The following is a 14,034-nucleotide window of genomic DNA, read 5'->3' on the forward strand; positions in this document are numbered from 1 at the left end:
CCCCGACATCTATCCCGATCCCGATCCCGCAACTCACTTCCCAGTAGGTCACCCATCCTTCCACTGCTCCAGCTCAATCCTCCTTAACCCTGGAGTTCCAATTGACAATCATCCAACTGCTCCAAGTTAAACTTCTGATATTACATAACATTAATATATATACATATATAAATGTTTATACATATAAATATTTATATACATACATACATATATACATACATACATATACATATATATAAATATTTATATATATATATATGAATTCGAATGTATACATACGTTAATATTTATATATATATATACATATATTTATATATATGTATATATATGTATGTATATATATAAATATTTATATATATGTATATGTATGTATATATGTATGTATGTATATAAATATTTATATGTATAAACATTTATATATGTATATATATTAATGTTATGTAATATCAGAAGTTTAACTTGGAGCAGTTGGATGATTGTCAATTGGAACTCCAGGGTTAAGGAGGATTGAGCTGGAGCAGTGGAAGGATGGGTGACCTACTGGGAAGTGAGTTGCGGGATCGGGATCGGGATAGATGTCGGAGTTGGGCCGGGGGATCGGGGTCGGGGCTGGAGGATCGGGATCGGTGCCGGGGGTCGGGATCGGGATCGGGATCGGTATCGGGATAGATGTCGGGGCCGGGGTCGGGATCGAGAATATATTTTGAATTTTTTGTTGGAATGTTCCAACGGATTGCGGTTGGAAATTCCGTTGGAAAATTCCAACGGATATCGGTTGGAAATTCGGTTGGAAAATTCCAACCGATAAATCCGTTGGAAATCCGTTGGAAAATTCCAACGGATTGCGGTTGGAAATCCGTTGGAAAATTCCAACGGAAAAATTCGTTGAAATTCCGTTGAAAATTCCAACGGTTTTCCAACGGAAACCGTTTTCTAACGACGAAATTCCAACGGATTTATCCGTTGGAAATCCGTTGGAAACGTTAATTTCCAACGGAAATTTGGTCATTTCCAACGGATTTGCCCGTTGGAAATGACCATTTTTTTTGTAGTGGAAGAATTGAATTCCACATATATAGATAGTTCTGTTGATCTATAATAATTTTGAATTTACTCCCATTATGTATGCAGATTATCTTTGTGACAGCCTAAGATACTGTAGGAGGGCGAAGAGTGATCGCCGGTGCGAGAGGCATAGTGTAACGACCCGAGGCCGCTACGGAATGATAGAACTGTCCCCACACACCAACACGGGACCTTTTAGCGTGCTTTGTCCTCACTCGCACACATCCCGGAAAGTACTTCCCAGGAGGTCACCCATCCTAAGACTACTCCAGAGCCAGCACGCTTAACTTTGGAGTTCTCTCGAGATGGCTAACCGAAAAGGTAGATGCATCTTGTTGCTATGAGTAGCTCAATTAATTCCTTTAAGTTACCTTAGACTGTATAGTCCCATACCTACACAGCCCTCGGATCCCTCTCATTCCGGTGCGTCCGCTTCGTCCCTGTACCCCCTACCGAGAAGCTCGTCAGGAGCCGCCCCTTGTCCATGCCTCTCGCACCGGCGATCACTCCCCGCCCTCCTGCGGTACCCTGGGCTGTCACAGGCCCACCAGCTTCCGCCTGGTTCATCCACGAACCACACCGTACTGGGAGAGAACCGGCTCTGATACCATTTGGAACGACCCGAGGCCGCTACGGAATGATAGAACTGTCCCCACACACCAACACGGGACCTTTTAGCGTGCTTTGTCCTCACTCGCACACATCCCGGAAAGTACTTCCCAGGAGGTCACCCATCCTAAGACTACTCCAGAGCCAGCACGCTTAACTTTGGAGTTCTCTCGAGATGGCTAACCGAAAAGGTAGATGCATCTTGTTGCTATGAGTAGCTCAATTAATTCCTTTAAGTTACCTTAGACTGTATAGTCCCATACCTACACAGCCCTCGGATCCCTCTCATTCCGGTGTGTCCGCTTCATCCCTGTACCCCCTACCGAGAAGCTCGTCAGGAGCCGCCCCTTGTCCATGCCTCTCGCACCGGCGATCACTCCCCGCCCTCCTGCGGTACCCTGGGCTGTCACACATAGACAATAGACGACTCTCCTGACGAGCTTCTGGGTAGGGGGTACAGGGATGAATCAGACGCACCGGAATGAAAGGGATCCGAGGGCTGTGTAGGTATGAGATTACACTGTCTAAGTTAAAGGAATTAATTGAGGTACTCATAGCAACAAGATGCATCTACCTTTTCGGTTGCCCATCTCGAGAGAACTCCAAAATTAAACATGCTGACCGTGGAGTAGTCTTAGGATGAGTGACCTCCTGGGAAACATTTTCCGGGATGTATGCGAGTGAGGACAAAACACGCTAAAAGATCCCGTGTTGGTGTGTGGGGATAACTCTATCATTCCGTAGCGGTCTCGGATCGTTATAAATGGTATCAGAGCCGATTCTCTCCCAGTACGGTGTAGTTCGAGGACGAACCAGGTGGAAGCTGGTGGGCCTATGACAACTTAGGATACCATAGGAAGGTGAGGAGTGATCGCCGGTGCGAGAGGCATGGACAATGGAGTCGAAGACTCCTGACGAGATTCTGGTTAAGGGGTACAGGGATGAATCAGACGCACCAAAATGAGAGGGATCCGATGGCTGTGTAGGTATGGGACTACACAATCTAAGATAACTTAAAATGAATTAATTGAGCTACTCATAATAACAAGATGCATCTACCTTTTCGGTTGTCCATCTCGAGAAAAATCCAAAGTTAAGCGTGCTGACATTGGAGTAGTCTTAGGATGGGTGACTTCTTGGAAAGCACTTTCCGGGGTGTATGCGAGTGAGGACAAAACACGCTAAAAGATCCCGTGTTGGTGTGTTGGGACAACTCTATCATTCCGTAACGGTCTCGTGTCGTTACAATCTTATTGTTGTTTCTTGTTTTCGGATTTAAACTGCATATATTTCTGGTTTGGAATTTGGCTGCAAAATGCATGATTTCTTTTTTAGAGTTTTATTCTTTTCGCATTACTACTATATAGATTTTGAAAATTTTCGTGTTGAACTCGATAATTTTCAATATGATTTGTGATTTCAAAATTATTTTTTCAAATCTTTAGTGCTTCTAATGAGAACCATTAGATTTCTAAAGTTTCTTGTATTCAAACAACATATAGATGATAAATCATTTGAACATTAAAAGAATCGATGACAAAGACAATATCAATTTGTTGTCTAATGATGAGATCCTTTGGATATTGTCATTCCTAAATACAAACGATGCATGAGCTACTTTACCACTTTCTTCCGGCGAAAGACCATAATTTCCAGAGATTCTTCATCAAAGAGAGACTATAATTTCTAGCTCTCTCTCTACATTGTATTTCTATAAAATCATTGTGTTAAGATTCGAATCTCTCTACGCTCTCTTTATGGGTTTCGTGTTTCATTTGATCGATTTCGTTTGATTCCACCTCCGGAAGAATATGTATTTATATTGCGAAGAACTGAATTCCACATATATATATATATATATAGTTCTGATGATCTATGATAATTTTGAATCTACTTCCATTACAATATTATCTTCTTGTTGTTTCTTATTTTTGGGTTTACACTGCATACATTCCTGTTTGGAATTTGACTACAAAATGCATGATTTCTTGTTTAGAGTTTTGTTCATTTCGTATCTCATCCAGATTACTACTATCTAGATTTTGGAAATTTTCGTTTTGAACTCGATAATTTTCAATATGACATTTGATTTTATAATTTCTTTCAAAAATCTTTGGTGATATTGAGAACCATCAGATTTCTAAAGTTTCTTATATTCAAACAACATATAGATGATAAAACGTTTGAACACTGAAGGAATAGATGACAAAGACAATATCAATTTGTTGTTGATGATGAGATCCTCTGGATATTGTCACTCCTGAATACAAATGATGCAGGAGTTACTTTCTTCCAGAAATACTTTTTTCTGGTGAAAGACCATAATTTTCGGTGATTCTTCATTAGAGAGAGCTACTTTGAAGTACTTTACTACGAATGATAATCACGATGCTAATTGTTTGGATCTTTATATTCCTGAGGTTATGGAGGCACAGGTTTGGTACATTTCTGATTTCGAGTCCAAATTCTTATGTCATCTTACCTCATTCAGGTAGCTTGTGTTGAGTTTATATGTAGAGGTAATATGTTGTTGTCTGTTGAATTGATCTGGTTTTATCATATAAAACTAGTATCTGAAACCTGGGCAAAGCCTAAAGATACGAGATTGCAAATGATACCAAAAATTCAGAATCTTTGCATTTATGTTCGTCTTGTATGGTACTGTACTGAATTTTTATGGTCTATATGTGCAGACTCTGTATCCTACTGGTTGTGTACTACATTAGCTTGTGCATTTGGAGCTATGTACATTTACATTTAGGTGAAATCTTGTTATGTGTTTGCTTGAACATTCTCCCCTAATCTACACGTTTTCAAGCTTGACTAGGTACATTTACCTGCAACCCAAATGGCGAAATTGTCTCCATACTTTTCTTCATATATCTCATAACTTAAATGATCTAATGAATTATATTTATATTCTGTTAAAAACTCAGGCTTGTGATGAAAGTGAGGAACATTGTCAGGAAAATTTGAGGAACCGAAAAATGTTTCTAAATGTTTGTTGTTCCATCTTGAAACCTCATAATGGAGAGAATATTCGGGAAGAAAGATGGAAAAGGAAATAACAAAGTATATCTGGAGAAACTTCAGATTTTGAAAGATAGCAACTTTCTTATCCAGAGGATATTTTAATAAACTTGGGGTGATAAAGGAGTAAGAATAATCGTTAAGAGCTTCAGATACATGTGAGTTTGTTTTCTGATTAGTTCTGTACAAAATGAACACTTAAAACATTATTTATAGCATTTGGTCAGAAAAAACTTAATTTAATTGTTAATAGAATTTGAGTAGATATTTCAAAGATTTGTCTCATGGTAAATGTTGAAAAGATTAGAATACCCGATCTCAAAACATAATTTATCAATACCTATTCAATTTCTTAAAAATTTAAGTGAGTAAAGGTATCGAACCATTTCGAATTTCGATTCAGATTCTTTTATTTCAATTATAGAAAATTATAATTATTAAATTTTTATCCTAAAATCGATTTGATTCGGTATGACTTGGATTATTTGTAATTTTTTTTCAAAAAAAATTATTTTTTTATTTAATTATTTTGGATTTAAAAAAATCATAATTATTCCATTTTTACATTCAATATGTCCGATTGTTAACCAAAATCACCATTTCTACGGAAAAGGAGGGTGAGGCGGAAAGACCAATGATAGAGAACGAGACAAGGAGAGGCGAGAATTTTGTTAATTAATTTCACGAGTTGAATATCTAAGATTTTTTGGAAATAACAAAAATATATTTATGGTTGCCTTTAGATAAACATGGACGGACGTTGGATGCAACCTACCAAAGAAAATTTATTTTCTGCCAAAAAATATTATATTGCCTTTTTCTCGTTTCCGAATGTTTACCTTTTCTTCTTTAAAAGCTAATAAATCACCAAGTCACGCTTTCTGGATTTTTTTTTACCATTGAAACGCATAAAAAAAATGTAAATGTTAAATGCTATATGCGTTTCCTTTTCTGAACATTCTTTCTCTGTGTATTTATACAGATCACAATATCAAATTCATTATTATACATTAAAGATTCGTGTTCCCTTTTTTTTTTAATGATATGCAGAAGATTATCTCCGGTAAATAAATCTTTCTATTTCTTTTTCTTATTATTTTTATTTATTAAGTTAAAATGGGTTAGAATATTATTTTTATTTGTAGTTGGATTGCAAAGGGAGGGTTGGTTGACGAGGCAGTTTATAAGGTGTGGAACTCTGTTTCCTCCGAGCCCACAGAATTCATTCTCTCCTGGAAGATTCTCCGTGGAAATTAACGGAAAATCGCTACGCTTTGATCCTTGACTTCTATTTACACACAGTTTCTAGGTTTTCTGATTGCGGGACCTTGCCAGAGGCTTTCCAGCGAATTCTAGGGTTCGATCCGTGGCAAGATCGTTTGTTGAGTTATTTCTCTGCTGGAATTTCTTCGAAGGTGCACTTTCCGACCTGTTTTGGTTGTTAATTTCCGTCCCCTATTCCGTTCGTGTTGCTTGATTTCGTTGAATCGATCCCTCGTTTTTTTTTGAGGTATTCTTTTTGTTTTCCTCTTTGGGAGCTTGGTGTTTACAATGTCGTTAGGTTTTGGCCGTGTTGAGTGGAATCTCGTTGATCCCTTGGAACATTGATTTGCATTATTAGGGCTTTAATGATTTCGCTGGAGATCGATTCTGCTGGTGGTGTTCATGTTTTTAGGGTCTTGGAAGCCTTTTTTGCAGAAAAATTCCGTCTTCTAAATGGTTGATGAAAATCAAAGCAATCAGAATCTCTTGATATAATGTGTAGAATCTGATTCTTGCGTAGGGAAAAGTGAGTGAATCTCTCAACTGAAATTTAGATTGAATTGAATTGAACTTAAGGATGATGCTATATTACCTCAATTGTTGCGCTTGACCGAAATTTGGGCAAACCTCTCGTTGCAGTGGAGATGCACACTGCAGTTGCCAGCAGAGTAAGTTTCGATCGGATGAACTTGGATTCTTGGAAGGTGAGGAAGAAAAGAATTCCCAGATCTGTTCAGCCGAAAAGGAATAGAAATGTAGCAGAAGAGAAAGAAGCGGGCAAGGTTGTAAGACCAAGACTTCCTGATAAGAGGCGGAAACGGTCTGAATCAGACAAAGGAGAAGCGGGTAAACGGATACCGAAAAGGAAGCGGAGTACTGTAAGAAGGAGATACATATGCAACGATGAAATTGATGATGAATGGGAGAAAGAACAGGAAGTGATCATGAATTTGAAGTTAACATCTCGCAGCAGGAGCAGGAATTCAGATAGCATGATTACTGACAACCCATCAAAGGTTTCAGAAGAGGAAACAGAGCATGATGTGGATACTGGTCTCTGTACACGTTCTCAGTCACCTGCTTCAGACTCATCAGCTTCGGTTTTTAAAGACAATGTTTCTGATAATTGCAGAAGCATGACAAAGAGTTTAAAGGTGATATGTTTCACTTATGTTCCTTAAATCTCGTGAGCGAAGAAAACAATTGTGGGAACTGTATTGAATGTTTTGTCTACAATTATTCTTTTTGAACAGGCACAGATGGGGGATCGTGCAATTTGCCATCAATGCTTGAAAGGGGAAAGAAAAACTCTTTTAATTTGCACTTTTTGTGAGGAAAACTTATATTGTCTGCAATGTATAAAGAAATGGTTAATCTTCTGTCCTTGCATCTGTATATTTTGTTAGTCTTCTAATAAACAGGCCTTCATATCCTTGCTTTGTTTACGATTTACACAGGTATCCCCATATGTCCCAAGAAGATATCATCGGAAAGTGTCCTTTTTGCCGCAGAAATTGTAACTGTGGCATATGCTTACACTCGAATGGATTGATCGAGGTATGAACTTGTTCTTTACATCTGTTCTTGCGCTTTCTTGGTTTTCCAGTCTGCTTCCAAATGCCATTACGTATCTCTGCACCCGGGTTGGTTTAGGATTCAGATATTAATCCACATCTGATATCTTATTTGATATCTGTGATATAAAGAACTATACATTCAATCAAAACATGTGATTTTATTTGACAATCCCAACATCTTACAGACATCAAAAAGGGAGCTCACAACTTGTGAAAGGCTTCATCATCTCCGATACTTGATTGAGTTAGTACTTCCGTTTCTGAAAAGCTTAGGCGAAGCACAGAGGAAAGAGATTGAAATTGAGGCAAAGGTTCAAGGTACGATCTTCCTCCTCCTAAGAAATGATTTCACTTTCTAGAAGATGATTTTTCATTGTCAATTGGCCTTTTCTTCTTAGGAGTGCTGCCTTCTGAAGTTGACATATCTGAGACTCTTTGCTCCAACGACGAGCGCGTCTATTGGTAAGCATTTATTCGTTCATCGTTTTTGAGGAGTTATGATATCTGGATGATATATAGACAGTGTTATTGAAATACTTTTTTCTACAGTAACCACTGTGCAACTTCTATTGTTGATCTGCATCGAAGCTGCCCAAAGTGTTCTTATGAACTTTGTCTGAGCTGTTGCCAAGAGATCCGTGAGGGACGCCTTTCAGAACGCCCTGAAATGAGGTCACAATTCGTGCACAGAGGAACCTGGTATATGCACGGTGATGCTGTGGAACCGAACTCTTCCGAATCTGAGTCTGGTGATGAAGAAGCTAAGGCTCCAATTATGTGGAATGCCAATGATAATGGAAGCATCACTTGTGCTCCAGTCGAGCTTGGTGGTTGTGGGGATAGTGCTTTGGAGCTTAAACGAATCCTACCAAGTTCATGGATCTCAGACTTGAAAGAAAAGGCAGGGACCTTTTTAGCCAAATACAATATAGGACCTAGAAGGTCAAACTGCACATGTTCAGGCATGGAGACTGATTTGCTAAGGAGAGCAGCTTCAAGGGGTGGATCTAGGGACAACTACTTGTACTGTCCTAATTCATTTGATGTTCTGAAGGAAGAAGAGCTTCTTCATTTCCAAGACCATTGGGCCAAAGGTGAACCGGTGATAGTTAGAAATGCTCTTGATAACGCAACTGGTTTGAGCTGGGAACCGATGGTCATGTGGCGGGCATTATGTGAAAATGTGGATTCAGCAACTAGCTCCAAAATGTCAGAGGTCAAAGCAATTGATTGTTTAGCTAATTGTGAGGTATATTGCCTTCCTTAAATCTCCCAGTATTTCTACAATGTAGTGTCTTGCACTGATTACACTGATTATATATTAGACGTTCTAATGGACACTATTTTTCGTTTCCCAAAACTCATACAGGTGGCAATCAATACTCGGCAGTTCTTTGAAGGTTACAGCAAGGGAAGAAGGTACAGTAACTTCTGGCCGGAGATGCTGAAGCTGAAAGACTGGCCCCCCTCAGATAAGTTTGAAGACTTTTTACCCCGCCACTGCGATGAGTTCATCTGCGCATTACCCTTCCAAGAATATTCTGATCCGAGATCTGGAATCCTTAACATTGCTGCGAAGCTTCCAGATGGACTTCTTAAACCAGATTTAGGTCCTAAAACTTACATTGCTTATGGCATTAAGGAGGAGCTCGGGAGGGGCGATTCTGTGACAAAGCTTCACTGTGATATGTCAGATGCGGTACTCTCCAAATTCTTTACCCGTTATCTTTGTTGAACAATGCGAGGTTAAGTATCACCTAATATATTAAATGGGTGTAGGTTAATATCTTGACGCATACTGCTGAGGCAACCTTTTCTGAGGAGCAGATCTCAGCAATCGAAGCTCTGAAACAAAAACATAAGAGGCAGGATGAAAAAGAACTTTTGGGTCGTGATGGATTAGGCAGTAAGTGCAGTGAAGAGCCTTGTGAAGGCAGTGAAAAAGAAAATGGACTTCCAGATGAAACTGGTGGTGCCCTTTGGGACATTTTTAGGAGAGAGGATGTTCCAAAGTTGGAAGAGTACCTTAAGAAGCATTTTAAAGAATTTAGACATACTTTTTGCTCTCCTGTCGTGAAGGTAACCCTCGTAATCATCAACCCCTTCAAGCTAAGGTTTTTTTTTTTTTTTTTTTTTTTTTTTTTTTTTTAAGTTTTTTTTTTTTTTTTTTTTTTTTTTTTTTTTTTGTAACGTGGGATTATATGTTTGAGGTATTTGGTTATACTGTTTCAGGTATATCACCCCATACATGACCAAACATTTTATTTAACAGTGGAGCAGAAGAGAAAACTCAAGGCAGAATATGGTACGTATGTGTACGTCACAGCTAGAACATGGATTGACTCGGGGTTGTGGACATGGCAACATGTATTTTCTGTGTGACTGAATGCAGGGATAGAGCCATGGACGTTTGTGCAGAAACTAGGAGAAGCAGTGTTTATTCCCGCAGGTTGTCCTCACCAGGTTCGGAACCTCAAGGTATAATGAATGAATGATTCATTCACTCCTCTATGACTTGAAAAGCTTTTGTGTTAATATAAAATCTATAACCTTTTTGTGTTGATTTATCAAGAAATAGATGATAAATAAAACTAAGGTAGGAAGCGGAATTGGTTGTTTGTGGACAGTCATGCACAAAAGTGGCTGTGGACTTTGTCTCTCCTGAGAACATAAAGGAGTGTCTCCGTCTCACCGAAGAGTTTCGCCAACTCCCCAAGAACCACAAGGCTCGTGAAGACAAACTCGAGGTTATTTCCTATTCTCTCTCTTATTTTTTCTTCTAGAGCAATATATATATATATATATATATATATATATATATAAAGCATAGCCTTTATGGAGCAGTGGTTTAAAAATTCATACCTCATATCTTGGGGTTGATCACTAACCAAAAAAAATAATATCATACAAGTACCTCAATTTTACAAAATTATACCATTACCTCAAATAAATATCTAAATTTTTAATTTGATCTGATTGATATTTTAAATATTAAAATATATCAAATTAATATATCGAGAATAATTTATAATCTCGATTGATTTTTTATTTTGAAAATTGTCTTTTAATCGATATATTACAGAGTTTGAGAATTATTATATTTTTCATGAGTATTCAAGATATCAATTTGAAATATTTCAATATTGAAGATATCAATTAACTAATTTAATATTTTAAATATTTATTTGGTATTTTTTTTATAAAGTTATTTGGCACATGGAAAGCGCTTGGTCTCAAAGGCGTTTTGGTCTTTTACGTGGGCCCATCTAACTAACCATTTAAAATGTGCCTTTAGATACTAAGGGCCTTGAATATTCTCATAACAAGAGTCCAATGGCTAACATATTCCGGTTTTTTTTCGAAAGTTGTATATTTAGTTTTATATCCGATTTTTTAATTTAAGATTTTTTTTTTTGGTTTTCTTATAACAATATTCATTTTATAAAAGAGTTTTTTGTTTTCCTATTTTGTTCGGGTTTTTAGTTATTTCATATTTATTTTTGGGTTTGATTAATTTAATTGGGTTAAATCATACCCGATTAGTTTTTACGTCAGATTTTATTGAGATGATATATTATTCGATTCGGTTTGGATACAATTCGTATACTTTCCAAGCACGCATTGATAACGCGAAGTTGAGGGTTGTACACCAAAAGTCATTCCCCTTTGAAAAGACCATTTTACCCTTCAGTCTCCACAGTGAGTCCATGGACCATGGCTTTTCTAAATCACGCGGTTGCCGACAGAAGATGCCCAATAAGGGTATACATGTCATTTTATCAAAATCTTTGCAAACAAATCTTTTATAATGTTCCGTGATTCACTTGGGGATAAAACGTCATTTTTATGCCAAACGTAGTAATTTTTCCAAAGGTTTTGAATTTTATTGGGGCTTTGATTAAGCTCATACCAAAGTGAACCCGAACAAGGTTTGGTTTGGTTTGGATCATATTAGATCAAAGAGTATTCCCTTTGGTTTATATGGTTCGTCGAATTTTTTCCCAACCCTACTCGGGGGTGATCCATCCTCATGTGTAAAACAATGTGGATGCGGGAAAAAACAAAGGGAAGACCCAAAAAGCTTGCAATTGATGGCATACATTGTGCCAGTCATTCAAGCGCAAAATCGCAATCAATTGCAAACGCTACATAGCACCATTCAAGTCCTATCAAGTGGTATCATTCAAAGCAAATCTTGTTGGGAACGTTACTTAGGTTTGTAAAGTTGAAAATAGATGTTTCTTGTTGATATTGATTGTAAAGATATATTCATTCGGTTTTTATATCATTTTTCAGTTTGACTCTTATCACGTCTTTTATTAAAAATATATTTTTGAAAGGTTTTAGTTTTTTCTATTTTCATCTTCGGTTTTGATTAATTTAATTTGGTTTTAGAAAATCATATCCAATTGTTTTTTGGGCCGGATTTGGTTCGGATTGCGGTTTATATTTTATTCAGTTCGGTTGGATTTTGTATATCCACACCGAAATGTTCAATAAAACTTAAATTCCACGAGAGAATGGTTTGATTTCTTTATGATAGAGTTCTACTAGGAAACGAATACTAAAGTTCGCAATGAACTTTAATGTTTTGGTTTTTTGAAATCTCTACAAATTGTCAAGGTGAATTCTCTACAAAATTCTATAAGAAATTTACAAAATTTCTTATAGAATTCGATAAGAATATGTAAAATTTTCAAGTTGTCAAAGAAATAGTTTTAGTTAGGGTTGGACGAATGGTTTGGTTATTTCATAAATAAATAAAAATTAAATGTGAAATGGTGGAAAACAAATGACTAAACTTTTCGCTTGACAAATTTATTTCTAACTTGCAAAATGTATCTCAATCTTGTTTATTGGTGTCAGTAAAAACATCGTCGATATTGATTCAAAAATTAGTTTGAAAAATATAATGACATATTTTACAAGTTTGAGAATTATAATAATATATTTTTCAAGTTTAAGAATAAATTTATTAAGCGAAAAGTTTAGTAATTTATTTTTCACCATTTTACAAGTTTAGAATTTTTTATGGAGTTTACCTAAAATCTTATATAAATACTTGAACTTTACAAAATGTGCCCAAAAAACATATAAATTTTAGTTTGATTTAATTGATATTTCAAATATTATAATGTTTTCAATTGATACTTCAAATGTTGAAATGTTTTAAATTAATATTTCAACTCATGAAATTGAGTATAATTTACAATTTTTGATTCGTTTTTATGATAGAAATTATTATCTAATGTATACATCGTCGTCACACTCGAAATTAAAAATTGTCATCTATTTTATAAGATGAAGTATTTATTTAGAACATTTAATATTTGAGGTATCAATTTCAAATATTTTAATATTTAAAATATCCATTAGATCAAATTAAAAGTTTAGATATTTATTTGACACATTTTGTAAAATGTGGGTATTTATATGAGGTTTTTTCAAATTAAATAATTGTCCGGTTATGAATTTTTAGAATTCGAAAATAGATGATCCCGAATAAATCGTAACCGAATAAATTGAATTTGCATTAATCGTAACCGAATAAACCGAACTAAACCATTTATCTTATATTACTGATTAACACAATAAATATTGTATCTAAGTAGGGAAATTAGCATAGTTTATAACTAGGGATGGTCTTTTATTATTAACTGAATAGTCGAATCAAATCAAATAAGACATAATCTTAAAGAACCGAATCTAATATAAAAACCGAATGGTTTTTGAATTCTCTAAACTAAAAAAATAAAACCAAACTAAATAAAAAATAATCAAGAAAACGATTTTTTGAAACAATGAATTTTCTACCAATAAAAAACCAAATCGAATCAAAATAAAATCGAGTTGAATTGAAATGAAGTTGTTATAAAAACTAAATGATTATAGTTTTTCTATAGCCGAAATAACCAGATTCAAATATAATTAAAGCAAATGGTCATCTCTGTATAATGTATAACTATATAACTAAAATAAGGTTTTTATTATTTTTCTAAATTAATTTTTTGTAATTGGATTTATTACTCAAATCAAATCTATATTTTGATACAATTTTAATTAGAAATAATTGAGCTAAACCGAATCATAATTGAATCAAACCGAACCTACTAAGACCAAATAATGGTTGTGTTACGAATTCTTAAAATTTGAAATTAATGAATTCAAATTAATTGAACCGAACCGTTCACACTCCTATTTTAGTGGGAAAACCGAGAATTGAGTGAATTTTTTGGGTAAAAGTTATATTTTTAGAAATAAAATTAAATCTAAATATTACGTGTGATGTTTTAAAATATTTTTTAATATATGGGTTTGGATTTTGGATTGGCGTGTTGTTTGTTTGAGTCATTGTAATTAATGAGTATAAAAGGTTTAATCCACTAAGAATATGAAGCGTGGGTTAAGAGTAGGGTGCCAAAATGACCGGGTCGAGCCAGCCCGGCCCGAGCCCGACACAAGCCTGGATATTTACGGGTCGGGCCGGGCC

General features: G+C 35.8%; 1 protein-coding gene across 1 annotated transcript in view; it reads left to right on the forward strand.

Moving 5' to 3' along the window:
* Positions 1 to 5,878: 5,878 nt before the first annotated feature.
* The window catches only part of LOC104809481 (lysine-specific demethylase JMJ25), a 9,576-nt gene continuing 1,420 nt past the window's right edge, over positions 5,879 to 14,034 (forward strand). The window contains exons 1-12 of the mRNA XM_010535491.1: positions 5,879 to 6,119; positions 6,607 to 7,121; positions 7,221 to 7,336; positions 7,425 to 7,524; positions 7,730 to 7,862; positions 7,943 to 8,006; positions 8,094 to 8,793; positions 8,914 to 9,243; positions 9,324 to 9,623; positions 9,777 to 9,849; positions 9,937 to 10,022; positions 10,172 to 10,291. Coding sequence (XP_010533793.1) covers positions 6,612 to 7,121; positions 7,221 to 7,336; positions 7,425 to 7,524; positions 7,730 to 7,862; positions 7,943 to 8,006; positions 8,094 to 8,793; positions 8,914 to 9,243; positions 9,324 to 9,623; positions 9,777 to 9,849; positions 9,937 to 10,022; positions 10,172 to 10,291 — 2,532 coding nt within the window. The 5' untranslated portion in view covers positions 5,879 to 6,119; positions 6,607 to 6,611. The remainder of the gene's footprint in view (positions 6,120 to 6,606; positions 7,122 to 7,220; positions 7,337 to 7,424; positions 7,525 to 7,729; positions 7,863 to 7,942; positions 8,007 to 8,093; positions 8,794 to 8,913; positions 9,244 to 9,323; positions 9,624 to 9,776; positions 9,850 to 9,936; positions 10,023 to 10,171; positions 10,292 to 14,034) is intronic.

Source organism: Tarenaya hassleriana, unplaced genomic scaffold (genome assembly GCF_000463585.1).
Source record: "Tarenaya hassleriana unplaced genomic scaffold, ASM46358v1 Cleome16, whole genome shotgun sequence".
Classification (NCBI taxonomy): domain Eukaryota; kingdom Viridiplantae; phylum Streptophyta; class Magnoliopsida; order Brassicales; family Cleomaceae; genus Tarenaya; species Tarenaya hassleriana.